A 22016-nucleotide genomic window follows, 5' to 3' on the forward strand; every position below is an offset into this window, starting at 1 on the left:
TGCCCATTGGTTCGTATCTTGGCAAGTTTTTTTTTAATCAGCAATAAAACACAAGAAAAACTGAGAGACAACAATCTTCAATCTCGACGTGAGGTAGAAGTAGCAATTCTCAAAGAAATAGCATGCGCGCTCAGCTCTGGGAAATGCCGGGCAGCTGCCTAGCTACAGAAACGCAAGCCCAATGAGGCAGCCACTTACATACTTCCCAACATTTTCGCATGTAGCGCAGCGAAATTCTTTGACTATGCCCCTTTCTGTGGTCACACCCCCTAATTACCATGTTCATTTTACAAAATTTGGCAGGTTATGAAAATTTGAACATAGTTCTCCTCATCTAAACTGTGTTTTTGTGTCTCAAAATTGTTACAAAGTATCATATATCACTGTAGATGGAGATTCTTTGTTAGCTGTTCTGTGCTCTCTGCTAAAAGCCAATTAAGTTAGATACTTTGTTTCTTTTTCTGGCTGTTCAGTGCAGAGAAAAGAGGGACTTTCCAGTACAAATGAGGGACTGCAGGTTGAGCTGTCAAAAGAGGGACTGTCCCTGCGAAAAAGGGACAGTTGGGAGGTATGCACTTAACACGCTATAGACACTGTACATTCAGAACACATTTGCTTCCACCACGGCCCTTCATCCCGGGAACCGCAGGTGAAAAAAAAAAAAGTAGTGGCCCTCCTCCTCTTCTCGTCACTTCCGGCCCCACAAAAAAGGGAAGATGGCGGCGCCCTGTAATTCGGAGCTTCCGTCTGAGGCTTCGTCTTGTTTAAAAATCCCGAAGAATGAACTTATATCACCGCCTTCCCCAGGTCTTAGCGATGGGAACCGATCCCTGTCCAACCCTTCCACCCCAAGCCGCTCGTCTCCTCTCAATGCAGGGACGCCCGGCGCGGCTCCCACAGGCCTGAGCGGAGCTTCCCCCTCTGTTTCTTTCTCCACGGCGTGTCGGGGGATGTCCTGGACCCCGGCAGAGACGAACGCGCTGATTGCTGTGTGGGGCAACGAGCGGCTTGTAGAAGCCCGGTACCAGCAGCTGGAGGGGGCCGGCACGATCTTTGGAACAAAGGCACCGGGTCCCGCTATGTACGATCGGGTGTCCCGGGCACTAGCGGAGCTTGGCTATGAGAGGACTCCATCCCAGTGCCGCGAGAGGATGAAGGTAACGGGATCGTGTTCATTGCCTTTTCTTGTGTCAATGAATGAACTGGCCGCAGTCTCTTCTCCCCGCCTGCACTGACTGCCCATTCCAACAAAGCCCCCATTTGTGCCCTGCTTTACTGCCAGCTGCAGTTCTTTGTGCTGCTTTGTGCATGCTGCATGCCACTCGGCTTTGTACTTCATACCCCCGGCCTTTTCCTTGCTCTCATTTACTAACACTGATCATTGCGCCGTATGAGGAGGATAAAACCGTAGTATTCATTTGATAAGGAGCAAACTACTCCCAGACCCGAATCCAATTCAGTATTTTAGCTGTTTCAGGTGCATGTTTAAAAAGATTTTGAATTCCTTTTATAGTTATTGGACCAAATACTCTGTTAAAGGTGTTTTGATGAAACCAGATGTTACTTCCAAATATTGGGCCCTGAATAAATAGTGACAATGGGTGAGCTATAGTTCTCGCATTCCCTGACAGCTATAACAGCTTTGATATATCACCTATGTATTATAAGTTATTGGGAACCCCCAAATGATTAAGCAACTAAGAACATTTTATCAAGGAGCCGTGGATAAACAGTTTCCAATGTGATCTGACAGCTGAGGACTGATGCGATGTGCTGCATGATTAGGGTTGAAAAAAAAATAATGGCCTTCCTGTATATTTCAATTTTTTTCCCTATTAATAACATTGGGGTCAAGCATCTTTTTTTGTACCGGTGAGGCTGGTAAAATACTGGCCAGGTGCATGATAGATATTCTTTTAAAGAGGTAGTTTACCTGTTAGCTAATTCTAAGCAACTTTTTAATTGGTATTCATTATTTCTTTTTAATCATTTTTGAATTATTTGCCTTATTCTGACTCTTTCCAGCTTTTAAATCGGGTTCACATCTAAAAACAAATGTTCTTTAAGGCTACAAATGTTTTGTTATTGCTACTTAGTATTCCTCGTCTTTTTATTCAGATCCTCTCCTATTCGTATTCTGGTCTCTAATTCAAATCAGCAAATGGTTGCTAAGGTGGTTTGGACCCTAGCAACCAGATTGTTGAAACTGCACAGCTGCTGAATAAAAAGCTAAATAACTCAAAACCTAAAAATAATAAATAATTAAAACCAATTGCAAATTGTTTCATAATATCCCTCTCTACATCATACTAAAAGTTACCTCAAAGGTAAGTTAAATAAACTATAAATATCTTGATGAAACGTAAGCTAAACAACTTATATTGCTGATACAAAGATGTTGTCTTTACTCAAAATATCTAATCAAGAAATATAATTATAAAATACTGCCCTTCCAAAAATCACAGGCGATTATAAAGGTGCATCGGTGTTGTAGCATATGGGGTTATAGTTTTGTACCTATGCCGGGTGGCTTCAAAAGCTTTAGTGTTTAGGCCACCAATTTCTATTGGCATGCTTTTATTTCTAGAGCACCAACATGTTATGCATCCCTTTACAATAATCAGTCACATCATTATTTGCTGTAGTGGAGTTTATAACCTAAGTTCCTAACCACATATAAGCACACAAGGCCATTTACATCAGGAACAAATTAACGTACATGTATGGATCTTTAAGGCTGGGGCAGTGGTAGAGGATGCTCAGCCTGAGGGTCCATTAGGATGATTATTGGGGAGAATGATCATTTGCTCTCTTAGATACTCTTGAAAGCCCAGCTAGAAGGTCAGTTGGGCAGAGAGATTTGGGGTGAATCTGTATTTGCTATCCTAGATATTCTTATAGCTATGACAAATACAATCATTTTCCTGTATATAGACTCATTTCATAAACCATGGGGAGGCTTTAAGCAAAGGTTGAACCTTCAAGAATGGCACTACTGCTGTACGGCATTTAGTCTAGGCACACTCATCCATGTCTTTGAACTCCTTGGAGAAGTTGCCCCGCAGTTTGGGAACTGCTATACAGGTATGGGATCCGTTATCCAGAAAGCTCCAAATTACGGAAAGGCCATCTCCCATAGACTCCATTTTATCCAAATAATTAAAATTTGATTGATCCAAAATAATTCCTTATTGGAAGCAAAACCATTATATTGGGTTTATTTAAAGAATCAGTAACATCAAAAAATTAGTGTTTTAAAGTAATACAAATATGAAGCAGCCCTGCACTGGTAAAACTGATGTGTTTGCTTCAGAAACACTACTATTGTTTATATAATTAAGATGCTGTGTAGCAATGGGGGCAGACATTCCAAGTTGAAAATGCCCAGGTTACACAGCAGATAGCATATCAGCTCTGTAGAACATAATGTTATCTGTTATCCGCTATTTAACCTGTGCCATATAGCCTTTTTTCAATTTCCACAGCAGCTTGTTTATATGAACTATAGTAGTGTTCCTGAAACAAATACAGCAGTTTTACCAGTGCGTGGCAACAGTACATGATATTTCCTTTACTTTAAAACACTTTAATTTTTTTGGTGTAACTGTTCCTTTAATGCTTAAATGATTTTTTAGTAGATTTAAGGAATGAAAATACAAATTACATAAAGATCCCTTATACGGAAAATCCCAGGTCCCCTGAGCATTCTGGGTAACAGCTCCCATACCTGTATTAGACAATGTATCCACTGGACATTTTTAGTTCTTCCAAGTTGTTTTGTTTTTCCCGTATATGACCAGTGACATGTTTGTTGTGCCCTTTTGCTGGAATTTGACCAGAAGTTCATTTGTATTCACAATATAGGGCTTGATTTTAACATGCATTCAAATGTGGTGTCCACTTTTATAAAAACACTTCCCTTTGGTACTAAAACTCCAGTGATATGAACGTCCCATTCGTGGTCCCAATGTTAAGTTTGTTTTCTGTAATGTATTGTAGAGAAGAAAGCTAAACATTACAATATTTGCTTAAAATGGACCAGTGGAAGATGGTCTTCTGGATATTAGGTTTCTAGATGAGAGATCCCATACCTGTATTAAATTTGTAAAATATATTGTGCTGGAAATGTTATATTTAATTTGTTGCTGTAAACAAAGGGTGTTTTATAAAACACGTAGATGACTAATGTCTAGGAAAGAGATTTGAGGTCTCCATTATCAACAACAGTTGGAAGCAATATTCATTCTTATGGTCACTGTCCATGTCAGGCATGGGTGGACACACTGAAGTCCTGCCCACATATAGCTCCCTCTGTATGTATCACTAACAAGCATAAATAGCTCATAATACACAGACCAGCAAAACTTTTCTGAGCTCCTGCTAGAATGGCAGAAAGTTGCATCAGACGTACAGGTGCATTGTGGACAGAAAACATGGTGCATTTTTTCTGTTTTTTGTACCTTTGCCCCTTGTGATAAATGGGCCTTTTTGAAGTGCTGATAAGTGTTTTTCTAAGCAAAGTCCCTAAAATCTGACCTTTGTAAAGCCACAGAGACCTTTGTAGTTTGTAAAAAAAGCTTATACGTTTGTATACTAAGGAATGGCAGGTTTAGGTGTTTTGCTGCCTTTTCGGTAATAGCTAAAATGCCTGATATTACGGTAAAAGTAAGCACTAAATCAAGCACTTGTCAGGGACTTCTTCCCTGAAAATGCAGCAGTATGCTCTTCTCATCTGCATTTTACTTTTGGGTCATTTTTACATGTAGTGTATTCTGCCTGAGAACAGCAACACTGAAGGGGTTGTTTACCTTCCAGACACTTTTTCCAGACACTTTTTCATTATTATCCATTGGATAATGGGTTGCCAGATATGTCTGATATGGTATCCTATACTTATCTGTTTTAACGTAAGATCTTAAAGGGTTGTTCACCTTCCAATCACTTTTTTCACTTGAATTGTTTTCAGATTGTTCACCAGAAATAGACTTTTTTAATTGCTTTCTATCTTTTATTTTTTACTGTTTTTCCACAATTGAAGTTCGAAGTTTAATGTTCCTGTCTCAGTAATTCAGGTGCAGACTCTGAAATGTTACAAGTTGCTATATTAGTTGAAACATTTCTTAGCACCCTCTGTGGAATATTAGTAACTATTGTATCAATTATAACAACTGGCTGTAATGGAACACAGGGATTCTGCTCCAATAGGGCTAAAGATAAGAAATGTTTCACCTAAGGGCAAGGGCACACGGGCAGATTCGGGGAGATTTAGTTGCCTGACAACTAATCGCCTCTTCTGCAGGGCGACAATCTCCCCGAACTGCATTCCGCCTGCTATAATGAGAAACCGCCTGTGCCAATGCTCTCACGTCACTTCAATTTTCAAAGTCGCCCAAAGTTTCCTCGTGAGGCGACTTCAGAAATCGGAGAGCCGCGACTACCATTGCGCTGGCGTTTCTCATTTTAGCAGGCGGAAGGCAGTTCTCCCCGAATCTGCCCCTGTAGTCCTGCCCTAAATGTATCAATCTAGAACAGTTACAGGGTCGATGACCCCCCTTCCCAGAGCAGACATAAGAAGGTGAAAAATTAAACTGTCCACTTCAGTTTTCGAAAACCGGTCACAAATAGAAAGTAATTGGAAAAAGTCTTTATTTCTGGTGAACTATCTAAAAAGAACTGAACTGTAAAAAGTGTTTGAAGGTGAACAACCCCTTTAAGGTCGCTGAGCACGGTAAATGGTTCACCTAAGGCAGTGGTCCCCAACCAGTAGCTCGTGAGCAACATGTTGCTCTCCATCCCCTTGTATATTGCTCTCAGTGGCCTCAAAGCAGGTGCTTATTTTTGAATTCCAGGCTTGGAGGCAAGTTTTGATTGTATAAAAACCAGGTGTACTGCCAAACAGAGCCTCAATGTAGGTTGACAATCCACATAGGGGTTACCAAATGGCCAATCACAGCACTTATTTGGCACCTCAAGAACATTTTTCATGCTTGTGTTGCTCTCCAACTCCTTTTACTTCTGAATGTTGCTCACGGATTCAAAAGGTTGGGGATCTCTGACCTAAGGCATATGCTGGCAGTGACAAGTAGCCTCCTCTCAGAAATCTTGGCCTCGTTTTATGAGTTAACTCATCCTGTCACTGGCTGCTTTTGCTTTAAAGAAACCTTTCCCATTCTCTGCTATGGCAAGAGTTGACAGCAGATTTTGTCAGGATGGCCTTTGTGGCATAAGTCTATCTGTGCAGCCAACTTTGTCTGATCAAACCAAGTCTTGGCTTGTGTATGGGGCCTACTGACTGCCCTGCCCAACCGATATCCGCATAAAATCAGGCAGCTGTGAACATTCTGTCAGACAAGAAGCACAGTAGACAGCTCTTTGACAGACTTCCTATTTAAAGGAGAAGCAAGGCTCCATATACCCAAGGGTTCAGAGTTCCATGTTAAATTCACTGCAAGTGTTAGCTTGTGTCTTAAAAAGACTCAATGTTCTGGAATTTTGGTGGGTCTTTTTCAGGATTTTAAAATAAAAGTTTGCTTATTCCTTACATTCATTATGGGAACTGTAAAATTACTTAGGGAACGTACAGAGATGGTTTTGTTTTGCATCCATTAAAGTGGTGCTCACTCCCCCCTACTTAGAATTCAAACTGATGAAAAAGTGCCACCCCAGGACTTGACATCCTGGGGTTGGGCACTTTTGTATCCCAGATTTGCTTTGTTTGTTTAAGCCCACCCCTTCTGTCCCATTGTGCCCATGTATGCCTTTGGGGCAGGCACTTGAAGGGGTTGTTCACCTTCCAAATACTTTTTTCAGTTTCAGATAGTTCACCTCATAAACTAAGACTTTTTTTCAATTGCTTTCCGTCTTTTATTTTTTACCGTTTTCCCAAAATTGAAGTTTAAAGTTTAATATTCGTGTCTCTAGGATTTCAGGCTGGAAGCTCAGTGATCCAGGAGCATTTTGAACTGTTACAATTTGCTACATTTAGTTAATACAATTAGTTGCTACATTTCTCAACAGCATCTGTGGCATATTATTCTAACAGCAGCCTTTAATGAAACTCAGAGATTCAGCTCAGAAGGGACAAAGATAAGAAATGTATCAACTAAATGTATTAATTTAGAATAGTTTACAGGGTCGGCTAACCCCCCCCCCCCCCCAGAACTGCTATAGAAAGTGAAAATAAAACTTTACACTTCAATATAAGAAAAAAAAATCACAAATAGAAAATAGAAAACAATTGGAAAAAGTATTTATTTCTGGTGAACTATCTGAAACCATCTGAACTGAAAAAAAGTGTTTGAAGGTGAACAACCCCACAAGATTTGTCGCCCACGGTAAATCTATGCTACCACATACGATAAATCTCCTGAAAATGCCTTCCCCTTGCCTAAGCTTCGGATCACAAATACTTTACTTACGCTAATCCTGCTTAGGAAAATGCCAGGGAAGGTCCTTTCTTTCAATTCATCAGGTTTTGCCGCTAATGATATGTTTTACTAGCAGCGATCCAAAACTTTGGCAAGGGGAAGGCATTTTCAGGAGATTTATCTATGTGGTAGTGCAAATCTCAATGTTTACCAGTACCCTTAAGTTAATGTCTCTTTCATACTGGCCTAGGCTGTGGTGCTTGAGTACACATGGAAAAAGTACTCCATCCTAAAGGCATATTTCACTGGCCATCCTTTTACTGTTATTAGACTATTTGATTGGCTGAGGAGCTTCTAAGCCTTTAGGCTAATGGCACATGGGTTGTTTTCTGCACTGGAGTATGTATGCCAGCAAAGCAGCAACCTGTCTGCCATTAGTCTTAGCAGATTTGTTCGAGGAAAACCGACATGTTACTACCAGAAATGTAACATAAGACTGAAACTTCCAGAAGAGTAGGCAGCACCTTCATGGAAACTAGGTAAGAAAGTAGCTATTCACTTTTTTTGTCTCCAAAGGTAAATGGAAAAGGAAGGCAGCTCATTTAATAACTATAATTCTTGCATGTGTAAGTAAAAAGTTAGGGGCATTTCCCTGGGGGGCAGTTAGGCTGGGGGAAGGAGGGAGGGGGTCTACGTGCGGTGGGGGGTAGGGTTTTTTTTGCTAAAGGGTTAAATTATCCTTTAAAGGTGTTTACCTTTGGGTTAAAGACACAGTAACATCAAAAAATAAGTAATGTAATGTGCAAAGTAATGTGCAAAGTGATGTGTTTCCTTCAGAAACACTTTAGTAGTGTAGTACTATAGTAGTGTTTCTAAAGCAAACCGATCAGTTTTACTAGTGCAGGGCAACAGTACATGATATTTTCATTACTCTAAAACGCTTTCATTTTTTGGTGTTACTGTTCCTTTTTAACTTTTTTGGTATGATGTATTGTAGAGCATTATATTCACAGACAATTTGCCATTGGTTTTCATTTTTTTTTTAATCTGTGGTGGGTGATTTGGATTTTTATTCAGCAGCTCTCCATGTTGCAATTTCAGCAATCTAGTTATTATGGTCAAAATTACCATAGCAACAATGCATTAAATTGAATAAGTGACTGGAATATGAATAGAAGAGGGCCTGAATAGAAAGATGAGAAATAAAAATTAGCAACACCAATACATTTGTAGCCTTACAGAGCATTTGTTTTTAGAAGTGGTCAGTGACCCCTATTTAAAAGTTGGAAAGAGTCAGAAGACAAAGGCAAATAACAAAATAAAAACTATAAAAAAAATTATGAATAGGCTTGAACAGAAAGATGAGTAATAAAAAGTAACAACAAAAATACATTTGTAGCCTTACAGAACATTTGTTTTTAGATGGGATCAATGACCCCCTTTTTGACAGCTGAAAAGAAGCAGAAGAAGATGGTAAATAATTAAAAATATTAAACATTAAAAACAAAACTATAAGAAAATGATGACCAATTGAAAAGGTGCTGCAATATAGCTATTTATATAAAATAACAAATTCATATTTTTGTATGTACAGTATTTGGAGCATGTGAGGAAACCAGAGTACTGGAGAAAAATTCTTGCAGAGAATGTGACTGGTTGGAATCATAGCTAGATCCCCAGCATTAGAATGGGAGTAAGGCTAGCAACTGCACCACTGTGCTTTTAAAGTGGGTGATGTAGAGAGTGATATTCTGAGACTATTTGTTTTCTTTTTTTATTATTTGTGTTTTTTTAGTTATTTATCTTTTTATTCAGTAGCTCTCCAATTGGCTGTGTCAGCAATTTGGTTGCTAGGGTCCAAATGACCCTAGCAACCATGCATTCATTTGAACAAGAGACCCCTACTTAAAAGCTGGAAAGAGTTGGAAGACAAAAGCAAATAACAAAAGAAAAGACTATGAAAAAAAAAAAATTATAAAGACCAATTGAAAACTTGCTTAAAAATTGCCATTCTACAACATACTAAAAGTTAACTTGAATGTGAACCACCCCTTTAATGCTTTTACTTTATTTTAGACTCTCAGACGGTGTTACAGTCGTGTAAAAGAACGAGGTGTTGGTAAAAGAAAGAGCAGCTACACATTTGAACAGTTGGAACGAGTGTTTGGTCAAGGAGGATGGGACACGCAGCCCTGCCAACCTGTGTTAATTAACAGCAGTGGTCTGTACCAGGAGATGGAATCTGATGGAAGCACCATGGAAGATTACTCACAAGATGATTGGGGAAACCACAGTCAGGATTTACAAGGATTTCCTGGGGAAGATTTGGGTAAGAAAAAGTTTGCAGTTAAAGGACCCTACATCTTCCTATCATGTTTATAAATTGGGCGAATCTCCCCCACTCAAACATAATTTGCACTATATATATCCCCACATATATATCAGGATTCAGCCTTTTTCAGCATATGCAAATTAGGGACGGGGAGGGAAATCGCATGACTTTGTGTCAAAAAACAAGGAAGTAAAAATATTAGGATTTGGGTTCGGTATTCAGACAAATCGTGCACAAAGGATTCGGGGGTTCGGCCGAATCCAAAATTGTGGATTCGGCGCATCCCTAATATAAACAAGCTGCTGTGTAGCAATGGCAGATATTGAAAAAAGGCTATATGGCACAGGTCAAATAGTGGATAACAGATAACACCATTATGTTTTACAGAGCTTATCCGCCATCTGCTGTGTAACCTGAGCCTTTTCAACTTTGAATGGCTGCCCCCATTGCTACACAGCAGCTTATTTATATAAACATAAGTTGTTTTTCTAAAGCAAACGCAACAGTTTTACCAGTGCAGGGCAACACTGCATTATATTTGTATTACTTTTAAAAAATGTAATTTGTTGATGTTACTGTTCCTTTAACATTGCTGCATTTTTCTTGATCTATGTTTATAAGTGCTCAGTTTTCTGCAGGTTTATTGTCTTCTGGCCCATACATAATCTATTAATCCATGACAATAGATGTTTTCTGGTGGTATTAGTTCTGATACATTTCAGAGCTATCCCTGACTGCAGAAGCACATTGGGGCTCGTTTATAAACACTGGTCACATTTGCACCTGGATGGTAACCCATGGCAATGAATCAGATGTTTGCTTTCACTGTTCAACCTGCGCTGGCTGAAAAAAGCTTATCGCTAATTGGTTGAAATGGGTTACTGCATGGGTGCAAATTTTCCCAGTGTCTATAAATGAGCTCCATTGAATCTATTCGCTTAATTTCAGGCATTACAGTCTGTTACTGATGCTTTGCTGCACTCTAAAACAGACTGTTGACTTGACCCCTTCAGACCAAGTCAACAGCTTATCGACCAACAAATGACTCTTGGGGGGAGCTCCTGCTCCAAATTTATCTGGCCAAAACCCCATCAGCTAACTATAAAATGCAGATACATTCATCAGTAACTTGAACAACGCTTCTGGCAGAAATCACAAACCATGTATTTTAATCAGCCAGGAAAGAGCCATCAACTTTGGTCTCATATCTTTACCATCCAAAAACCATAACAGATATTGATTTCCTGGCTGAAATATTTCTTTTTACAGATCATTTTTAGTACTTTTATGAAGTGCATTTCATAAAAGCTGATTTACTCCAGAGTGTCTTATTATACACGCAGAGAGAGGTTCCATTTTTGAGTTGCTCTTTGGCACATTTAATGCTTTAAGATCAAAGGTGCCCAGACAGACAAATTTGAAGCACTAAACAGGTTGGGGAAAATACATTTTACTGTTCCACTCTGTTTTGTGCAAGAAATAACCAGACTTCGGAAAGCTGAATAGCTCACCCAGGAAACAGTTAAGTTGTAAACCCTTATATGCTGGTATTTGATACTAACATGAATGTCAAACTTGAGTTTTACAAGTCTCCATATATGATTTATATTTATTTTGTTTGTGGGTTCTTTCCTTTGTATAGCACCTTGGGTTGTCCAGAAGCCGTCTTTGCCATGCCCACCGAATGATGGTAATGTATATACCGTATATATATATTTTAACTTAATGTTTGTATTTGTGGATCTGCTGAAAATCTATAGCAATTTAGCATGCTCCACTGTTAAAGGGGATGTTTACCTTCAGAGAGTCATTATTTAAAGAGCCTGTGTTGGTAAAACATTTTTACAAAATATTTTTATATTTTAAATCCTCTTTCAAGATGCATACACATAGTCTGTGAAACATAAGTTTCTGTCTTTCTGCCTGGCCATTAACTCCTGAGCCAGACCAAATGATGCCATGAAAGAAGAAAATTCTGGAACAAAGTACTGAACATGTCCCATTTATTTTGCCTTATTCGCATATCTTTGTTGCAATTGGCTTGCACAATTCAGCCAGTTGGATTTATGAAATGCAGATGAAGCTGTATAGGAAGGGCATACGCAGTAGAGATTCTGTCCACAACTTCCGTCTTTGGCTCTTTCTGCACATCACACATGCCAGAGTTTGGCCAGCCCCTGCCTAAGAGGAGGACAGAGAAACTTTCTGGATCAGGAATCTGCTTCTGCACTGGTATTTATCTTGACAGTGAATTGTTTTAAAAAATTAAGATTATTTGTTTTTACTGATGTGGGCTGTTCAGATTGGCCCAGTTGTCTGAAGGTGAACATCCTGTTTAAAAAGTAATTATATTTAATATTATTCAACCATTGCATATATTCTTCTTCCCTTCATTATTCTGGTCATGCATTTTTCTTTCCCCTCCCATCCTTAATTTTGATGACAAAAGATTCAAACTCCATGTGTTCCCATTAGCTAGTTGTGTGAGAGCAGTCTTCATTTGCATGAACCTCACTTTGTCAAATCATGAATAAATATAAGTACAGCAGTTCAAAGATAATGACCCTTGTGCTTGGATGAGACGGTATCATTCCAGTCTCTATCAAAAAGCAGCCATTCTCATAATTGTAGACTTCTCTGCATAGTACTAAACATTTTCATGCTTTTGGTGTGCTGGCGGGTCAGCCTTTGAAACATTTTGGTCTTTGAGAGGCTCACAGCAACTGGATACACAACAGAAGTAATTCTTGTTGTCTATAATATTATGTACAGCATTGATCATCATAATGGTACACAGGGTGTTTCCATGAGTAGTTCTTCTATAAAAAGTTTTTAAGAGGGCCATACACAAACCAGTTATAAAGTACAAAATTAAGTTTGTACGTGTATGGTAAACTTCTGATCCACTGTCATCCACATGGGTATAAAACCCAGTTGGACAGTAAGACTCGTATGGTCGAAATGCATTGGGCTCACTTTTTATTTCTGTAATTTTTGTATATTTTAATTTTTTTTTTCTTATGTAATAAATATATTATTTAATTTCTTTAAACTGAGTGTGCAATCCTTTCCAGATTTTCTATATGTGAGATTTGGAGACCCACATGGGAAGTCTCCCTATGGCTTTGCACCTTGCATTATATATTTTTAAGGGTGTGCACCCTCTTTTCGAACCTCTGTCATCCACTGTAATGCTCAAAGGTTGATTTGCTACAGTAAAAATATAGCTGTTTCTGCTTTATTTCTTAACAGTTCAGCTTACCCGTTAACTGCCTCAGTATGTTTAAGGAATATTATTTTTCTGTTCAAGTGGTGATAAAATATTAATTATTGCAATGTTTTGTTTAGAGGAAATCAGTATTCCAAAGAAACCAGTGAAAAACCGAGACCCAATAGAGGAGACACAGTAAGTGGCAAATAATGTATAAACTAAAGTAATGAACACATATATAACCTCTAGGGATGCACCAAATCCCAGATTCAAATCCCAGATTTATTTAACGTAATATGTGCATTTTTCATCAGGATTCAGCCAAATCTAAATGACTGACCAGACCAAATCCGAACCCTTTTGGATTGCATTTTTTTTGTAACCCTTCCTTTACCCAATTTGCATATGCATTTTAGGGTTTGGGATGTGGCCGAATACTTCAAGAAAAATGTAGGATTCGACTGAATCCCTAAAATAGTTTTTGATGCATCCTTAACCACAATACAATACTAAAGTACTATTTGTATTTTTAAATAGTATAGCTCCTTCCACACACTCTGCTTATTGTAATCCAGGCTATGCCTCAATGCAGACACTAATGTTCTTTTCATGTTTGAAAATATCATACTTGTTGAAGATGCAGAACAACAGACATGATAAATAATTGGCAAAGAAACAAAGCAAGTGAGTGGGGAAACAGGACACAAGGTCACAGCAAGAGGAAAATGGACAAAGGCAGACAAAAACAGTGACGGAGAGAACACTATAGAGAAAAGGTCTATACAAAGGGCAACAAAAGAGGGAGTAAGAGATAATGTAATGGATTAGAACATGATCGTAAATGAAGATCATAAATTGTGAGTAGATAGAAGATGAGGCAGCAGAACAGGGTGGAATAAAATTTAATGAATGAAAGATACACCAATGTAAAAGACTGAAAGTAGATTTTTGTAGGTGGCTAAATGGGTAAAAATCTTTAACTTGGACTAAACATTATGTTGCATGGTCATCTGCCCATAGTCCCTCTTGGTGTATGGACGATTTTGTATCTATGCCACTTGGTACAAACATGCATAACAAATCAGTCATGGATGATGTAGTCATCAACTAATTTTGAAAGACCTTTGAGATTGACTGAAAGTGTGACCAAGTGTGTAAGACCCAAGTTCTGCCATTTTTATTTAGAGGCAGAATACCCACTGTTCAACATTGGTGCAGTTTATCAGCTTGTGCTGAACAGACTATTTGCCTATTGTTTTAATTAAAAATAGCTACAGTTTTTGTGCTTTCTTGCAATAAACAGAGCAAAATCAGGAATATATGTAGAGTATCATACAAGTAAGGTCAAAACATATCAGGATCCCATTAAGAATCCTCTGTATAAAGAGCTGCTGCCAAATGTAATTATGTTCACCACAATCCCTGTTCATTTAGCTTGTGTTGAAAAGGTGGGTATAATGCCTCTCTAAAGAATATGTAAACCTTTTTTTTTTCCAATCTCTAAAATTCCTCTAAACAGCCCCTAGAATAACATACCTCAACTGCAGTTCTCCCAGCTACTATCTTTTCTAGGGTGATGCTCTGTTTCCTTTTCTTAGCTCTACTTTTTTCTCTGACTATGAAGACCTCAGAGGCGTTGTCTACTGCACATGCTTGCTGCCTCTCCTCCAATTGAAATCAGGCATGTGCAGTGGACTCCTCTTTCAGGTCTTCGCAGTCAGAGAGAAAAGGAGCTCAGAAAATGGGTCTGGGCTTCACAATATTTTTAATGCAATGTATTTATAAAGTGCCAACATATTCTGCAGCACTGTACAGTAAATATGTGTATGTACTGAACATACAAAATGACATACAATGCAACCAATAACAGATACAAGAGGAAGAGGGCCATGCCCAAAAGAGCTGCTAGACAAGGAAGTACTTGAGAGCTGCTTTTTATATTTTCTTTATTTTATTAGTTTGTGATACAAAATCTATGAGAGATAATGCAGGTACAACGTTAGCTTATTCTGTGGGCTGTTTAGAATTTTTTTAGGGGATTTTAAAATAAAAGGCTTGCTTATACTTCGTTATCTGAAACAGAATTAATAAAAAGGGCTTTACAAACCTTTTTAAAGTAACTTTTTGGAAACAGTTTTGCCATGGCTGGTGTATTCTTAAACTCTTACCCAGCATCTTCAATTTTGGGTGATTTTCTTTTTAATGTTTTTTTTTTAATATATCTTTTCAGGAAGAGAGATATTTTGCAAACCATTATGAACATTTTGGAGTCTGTCCAGCTGAAATGGGAACTTTTCCAAAGTTGGACTGATTTCTCAAGACTTCATCTCTCTAATAAGCTAGCAATTTTTGGTATTGGTTACAACACCCGATGGAAAGATGACATAAGATATCATTATGCTGAAATAAGTTCACAAGTACCCCTTGGAAAACGACTACGAGAGTACTTCAACCCAGAGAAACCAGAAGGAAGAGTTGTTATGACTAGAGTGCAAAAAATGAATTGGAAAAATGTTTATTATAAATTTCTGGAAATAACCATTAGTGAAGCAAGATGCCTTGAACTGCATATGGAGACTGACTGGATACCTATAGCTCACTCCAAGCCAATTGGAGGAGACATTGTTCAATACTTATTACCTGGCGGCATTCCAAAAACTCCTGGCCTCTATGCCATTGGGTACGAAGATATGCGCAGCAAATCAGTAACAGATGATGGAGTTGTCGACTTAGTTAATGATGGTAATTGTGAAAGCCCCGAAGAGCTTGCCACGAAGTCTGACCCAATATCTACCAAAATTAACTATTGTTATCTTGGCATTGCAGAGAGTATAACTCTCCAGCAGTGTTTATTTTTTCATTTTCAGTCCACTATCAAGAACCAAAGCAAAGAGTGGGCAAGCATCAATGGATTCTTAGCGCAAAACTGCAAGGTGGAACCTGGAGTGTCACCTAAAACTATATACATCAAATTTGTTGAAGTGGAAAGAGATTTTCTTTCTGCTGGGTCTTTAGTTGAGTGCCTGGAAAAAGCCATTGGGTACCCTTTAAAGTTCAACAAATGAATCTTATCCTTTATAAGGATTGGGGCTCTACATATAAAACTTCCCATTACACCAGGGTCTTTGTGAACTGTAAATGGATTTTTTTCTACTTAATAAGAAAACCACTGTTTCAGAAAGTGAAGAATGGTCCAAAAACTGAACTTGCAAATGTGTTTTCAAGATTTTGTCCTGAGCAAGTGGAGCATTGTGTATGAAATAAACAGTGTTTTATAAAAAAAAAAAGAGAATTTTATTGTAGAGCCCTGATATAAATTGCTGTAAGTACATTCCACATTGGACATAGCTTATATTTCATTTTCAAAGGAAATACTGTATTTTTTTTTTCACGTTTCATTTTGACATGTCTGTGTGTGTGTTTAAAAAAAAGCTTAAATGCTTAATGAATGACATTCAGCCTTGACATTGACAAAAAGGTTGTGTTATAACTAAGTAGACAATATTGTATATAATTTAGATAATCACTTTTTTACCCATTAAGTGTTTTTACTATTTCCAACCAGTGTTGCCTGCGGAAAAAAACTTTTGTTTGTGATGTACTGTATCCACTCTTAGCTGTGTTGCCATATCCATTTTTTAATCATTAAAGTAAGTATTGGATTCTTTGTGTTTTCATTAGTTTGGCATTTTATGGAATTAAAAGACAAGTGCATTCTGATATATACTTTAAAGTATAAATAAAGGGTTCTAACTTCCATACAAGGTATAAAATATTAAAATGTATAAAGTAGACTGGTCCTTATATACTAAATATAGAAATGACAAGAAGCCAAAACTATGTGAGCTGCTTGAACACGTTTTTATAAACTTGGATTTAAAAGTTTATTGAAAGTAATTGTTTCATAGCATTTAGCAATCGGCAAACCTCTAATTATGAGGGTTTTTTTTTTTTTTGTAGTTTGATCGTAGAGTCTAGTTCTTACCAGCAGTGTGGTTCATTCATACTGCAGACCAGTGAAGGTTGCCAGTGCCTTTATTGAGATTTAAATATAGAACAGGTTAATTCAAACAGCAACGTTTATGGCCTGCCCACATGGTTTGTAAGTGAGAAGTTTTCATTTAGGTGAGTAGTCTTTTGAGTTGGTTAGAGCCTATGTTTATTTTATTAGAATACAAAAAGCTATACACAATGTGTAAATGTGTATTCCAAGAAAGTAACGTTCCATACATTTGGTTTTTTTTTTAATTTTTATTGCTTAATCCTCTTGAAGTTTTTATGTCTGAGACGATTATTTTTAACCTTTTTTTTTTTTTTTTTCAAAGGAGACCCAGTTGTAGTTTTATTTGTATTTTAAGGGCTGTCTTGCAATGTCCTGAGTATTTCAGTGTTTGAGTAGCTGCTAGCACCATATTTAAATGTATGTTTTACCCCAATCCCAGTTTCCCTTACTGAAGCAGTATATATATTTTTTTCTCACTTTTTTTTTTCTGTCGGAGTTTAAGCTACTGGGCCGCAGCTTTTTAAATGTCTTGATATTAAACTCAACTTGATGTTGGACAGAATTGTTAAATAACTAAGTTTTCACTTTCTTACATCTCTGGTTTGTCATTAAGTAGAGCTGCCATGTTTTGCCCCACCAGCCTCATGGGTTGCTGTGTAACCTTATCTTCACTGTAAGTGCGAATGTATAAAGATGTCATTCAAAATAAAAAGTGAAAGATTTGTTTTATAACCTGAAACTCTTTTCTGCATATTGAATAAAACAAATACCACAAGTATATTTTTCTATGTGAAGAAATCTTTTATTTTAACACTTTAAAGTGTTTGACAATTGTGTACTATTTCTTATAATGCAACCTGATTTATTTTTTTTCCAAGTATTTTGTGCTCTTTCACTTTTAGGTCATTCCTGGATGAAAATCTATCTAAATCTATTTGTTTCTGTATGATATATGATTAACAAATAGAGGACAATTCATTATACAAATATAATATACACACAATTGTGCCAGTACCAAGTATGTATTGTTTTATAGAGATTCTTGACTGGATCAATAATACTATTTTTTTCAAAGCACTGCTCCAGAAATAAGAAATTTTTTTGGACTGATTGGCCAAACCTGCCCATATCAGTCATTTTACCCTAAAGTATTTTTAAAAAGTACACAAATTCAGAATAGGTAAATATTTTTAGTCTAAATTGCAAATTTATGCTAAAGTTGACGATCAACTAAAAAAAAAACTTCTGTCTCCGCCTAACAGCATTTTATACTTGTACAAATCTAAATGTTCATATATTTGAATGCTTGCAGCCTTATTATTGAGCTTGCTACTTAGCATGCATAGGATACTATCAGACTATGGTATATAGAGACCCCAACATCTAAATCAGTGCTGTCCAACTTCTGTGTTACCGAGGGCTGGGATTTTTCTGGCCTACAATATTGAGGGCCGATAATGGAAGCCAATGTTAACCACTTCCTGTTTTTAAATCACACCCACTTTAAACTATACCCATGTAACCACAAGAACTCTTAAGACCATGTCCACATTAATGGTGGTAGCTACCAAAAAAAAACTGATGGTGCTTACTGCAGGTATATCACTCATCATTCATATTAAAATATACCCTTAAAGGAGATAGAAAGTCGTTTAGCACTTGGGGGTGCCAAATGTTATGCACCCCCAAGTGAATGTATTTACTTACCTGAAACCCCGGGCCGGTGCTCCTATACGCAGAAAACTGCACCGGCCCAGGGTTATACTAGCAAGCACCACGGATCGCTTCTCTTCCGGCTTCTTCTTTCTTCTCGCGGGTGTGCATGCACATTAGACTGAAAAGCCGAACTTTAACTAAAAAGTCGGCTTTTTCATTGTACTGCACATGTATTTGCCCCGGGAAATTTGAAAAAAGAAGCCGGAAGAGAATCGTTCTGTGGTGCTCGCTGGAATAACCAGAGTCCGTGCAGTTTTCTGCTGATATGAGCATCGGCCAGGAGGTTTCAGGTAAGTAAATAACATTTGGCACCCCCAAGTAGTAAACAACTTTCCTTCTCCTTTAAATCCATATGCCTCCTCCCCTGTGGTTAGCACAGCAACACCCAGCATATGGTTAAACACCTTAGGGGCCTCTAACAACTATTTCCAAATGCTATCAAAACCGTAGAGCAAACCCTACAATGCTCATGTCCCACAAGTAGCATAGGGCAGGCAGAGTATGGCACACACACGGAGCATAGGGCAGGCAGAGTATGGCACACACAGGCACCATAGTGCAGGCAGACCATAAAACGCATGGAGCATAGGGGAGGAAGAGTATGAACACACAGGGAGCATAGGGCAAGAGAATGGCGCACACACACAGGGAGCATAGGGAATGCAGAGTATGGCACACACGGAGCATAGGGCAGGCACAGCATAAAACAGGGAGCATAGGGTAAGGGCAAAAGTGTGGCACACAGGCAGAATAGGGCACACACAGGGAGCATAGGGCAGGAAGAGTAGGGCACACACACACAGTGAGCATCGGAAAGGCATAATAGAGCAGGAGACAGGGAAACCTATCAGTACCACTCTAAAGGTGGCCATACACTGGCATACTTTTATCTTTCTGCGATGAACAATCGTCTGACGATTATTTTACCATACGATATGCCATCCACGGAGAATGATTATATGAACAGATATAATCGTATTGTTTGCTTCGTGTACAGAGGAACGTTGTTCAACAAACGAGTAGTGCTGCTAGCATTGTGTCACTGTCTGTAGTATATAGTCAGTTTCTCCTTCCCTGCTCCATGCAGACATATGGATTTATGTCTTCCTATGGCATAATAAACTTCTTTCACATATGAGGTGATATTTCTGCAGTCAGCACCAATTTATTTCTTTACATAGTTCATATGGTTACAAATGAAGCTTTCAGCAAAGAACGTTCGAGTCCTTCCGTATATGTTCGTTGGCTTGTGCTACAATCCTGACATGTGCAAAGAGTGATTTTATCCCTGAACAACTAAAATTTTTAAACTAAACTGAACAATTTTATGAACGATACTGCCAAGACGATTGTTCGTCCACCATCAACCATCTGATTGGTTATCGATATTATCGGAACGTTCTGGAATCGGTCATTTGGAAGTAAAAAATCTGCCCGTGTATGGCCACCTTTAGATCAACAGTCCATACTGTGCTACATACAGTGACACAATGCTGGTGCCCCTCCAGCAGTTTGTGTAAGGTGTGAAGATATGAACAATGTGGTCAGTTTGAGTCTGAGGTGTGATCAGTACAGGGCTTTAGCGGGGTAAACAATATGAAAAGAGCTGTTACAGGCGTGCACAATATGATACCTTTTAAAAATTACACAAGGGGGCCCATTTACTAAGGGTCGAAGTGAATTTTCGAATTCAAAAAATTCGAATTTCTAAGAAATTTTTGGGTACTTCGACCGTCGAAAATATACTTTTGCTTTCTATTTTTTTTTTAATTTAAGTTTTTCTGCAAAAAAAAGTTGCATTGCTACTGATAACTTATGTAAATCAGTCAACAAAGGTTTTTTGTTTTTCTGGTTTTTTTTACCTGCAGGCAGTGGGCAAAGTGCAACAACAGGTGCAAATCCCCATGTTGTACGAGGGCGCCTGTTCAAACGTCTGGGGAGTTTAACCTGGCCACCTCTGGAAGCTGGACAAAATAATCATTTGTTGCTACACCTTATATAACTGTGAAGTCTCCTCAATCAGGCATATTCTTAGTCATGCCACAGGTACATCTTGGGGTTTATCCCTAGTTAATAAGATAGCATAGACCAGTGCTGTACAACTGATGGGCTGCATCTGGCCCACATGAAAGTCAGTCTGCTGTGATTGCGTACCTAGTGTAAGATTTAAAAGGTAACTCTACTGTTATTAACTGGCCCCTACGTTGTTCGCACCTTAAATTAAAATAGTACGCTACTGTATTGTTCACACCTGTAATCCCCCTGCATTGTTCACACTTGCAACACTTCTATTGTTCACACTCCTAAAGCCCTGTAGTGTTCACACCTCAGACTGAAAGTGCCCTTATTGTTCACACCTCATACAAACTTCTGGAGGAGCACCAGCTTTGTGTCACTGTATGTAGCACAGTATGGACTGTTGATCTTAGAGTGGTCCTGATAGGTTTCCTTGTCTCCTGCTCTATTATGCCTTTCCTATGCTCCCTGTTTGTGCCCTACACTTCCTGCCATATGCTCCGTGTGTGTTCCATACTCTGCCTACCCTATGCTGCCTGTTTGTGTGTGCCACACTCTTGCCCTATGCTCCCTGTTTGTTTTATGCTCTGCCTGCCCTATGCTGTGTGCCATACTCTGCCTACCCTATGCTCACTGTGTGTACAGTGTACAGTGTACAATCTCTGCCTGCCCTATGCTACATGTGGTACGTTGTTCTGTTTGTTAGCATTTGGAAATTTTTGTTAGGGGCCCCTAAGTTGTTTAACCATGTGATGGGCGTGCTGAGTTATCCACAGGGGAAGAGGAGGCATATGTATTTAAAGGTATGTCTTAATATGACTTAATTTTTCAAATTCAGTCGTATGAAAAAGTTTGGGAACCCCTCTTAATTCTTTGGAGTTTTCTTTATCATTATATTATTCATTTTAATATATAACATGACTTATGGAAACAGTAGTATTTCAGCAGTGACAAAGTTTTTTGGATTAAAAGAAAATATGCAATATGCATCATAAGAAAATTAGACAGGTGCATAAATGTGGGTAGCCCAACATATATATAACATCAATACTTAGTTGAGCCTCCTTTTGCAAATGTAACAGCCTCTAGACGCTTCCTACAATCTTTGATGAGTGTCTGGATTCTGGATGGCGGTATTTTTGATCAATCATCCATACAATATCTTTCCAGTTCAGTTAAATTTGATGGCTGCCGAGCATGGTTAGTGTGCTTCAAATCATCCCATAGATTATCAATGATATTCAAGTCGGGGGGCTGTGACTGCCATTCCAGAATATTGTACTTATCCCTCTGCATAAATGCCTTTTGTAGATTTCGAAGTGTGTTTGGGGTCATTGTCTTGTTGGAATATCCAACCCCTGCGTAACTTCA

At 38.4% G+C, this 22016-nt stretch overlaps 1 protein-coding gene across 3 annotated transcripts; it reads left to right on the plus strand.

Moving 5' to 3' along the window:
- Nucleotides 1-650: 650 nt before the first annotated feature.
- On the plus strand, nt 651-17691 carry LOC108696403 (myb/SANT-like DNA-binding domain-containing protein 2). 3 transcript variants are annotated; one of them, XR_001932257.2, is made up of 6 exons: nt 651-1157; nt 9444-9696; nt 11342-11389; nt 11754-11931; nt 13048-13105; nt 15141-15224. XR_001932257.2 is itself a non-coding variant. In XM_018225729.2 (5 exons), exons 1-5 carry the CDS (start codon nt 717-719, stop codon nt 15973-15975), a joined length of 1635 nt encoding a protein of 544 aa, XP_018081218.1. In that variant the 5' UTR covers nt 653-716; the 3' UTR covers nt 15976-17691. The 3 variants fall into 3 exon arrangements, 2 of the variants coding, with proteins under 2 accessions (XP_041425135.1, XP_018081218.1); XM_018225729.2 differs by lacking the exon at nt 11754-11931 and having other exon boundaries at nt 653-1157; nt 15141-17691; XM_041569201.1 differs by lacking the exons at nt 11342-11389; nt 11754-11931 and having other exon boundaries at nt 15141-17691.
- Nucleotides 17692-22016: the final 4325 nt, after the last annotated feature.

Source organism: Xenopus laevis, chromosome 7L (genome assembly GCF_017654675.1).
Source record: "Xenopus laevis strain J_2021 chromosome 7L, Xenopus_laevis_v10.1, whole genome shotgun sequence".
NCBI classification, from domain to species: Eukaryota; Metazoa; Chordata; class Amphibia; order Anura; family Pipidae; genus Xenopus; species Xenopus laevis.

Excerpts from the sequence above, each read along its gene's own strand:
- LOC108696403 (XM_018225729.2), top strand. The coding sequence starts at position 717 with ATGGCGGCGCCCTGTAATTCGGAGCTTCCGTCTGAGGCTTCGTCTTGT. Across the intron at positions 9,697-11,341 it reads ATTTCCTGGGGAAGATTTGG|CACCTTGGGTTGTCCAGAAG; the intron begins GTAAGAAAAAGT and ends TCCTTTGTATAG. Across the intron at positions 11,390-13,047 it reads GCCATGCCCACCGAATGATG|AGGAAATCAGTATTCCAAAG; the intron begins GTAATGTATATA and ends TGTTTTGTTTAG.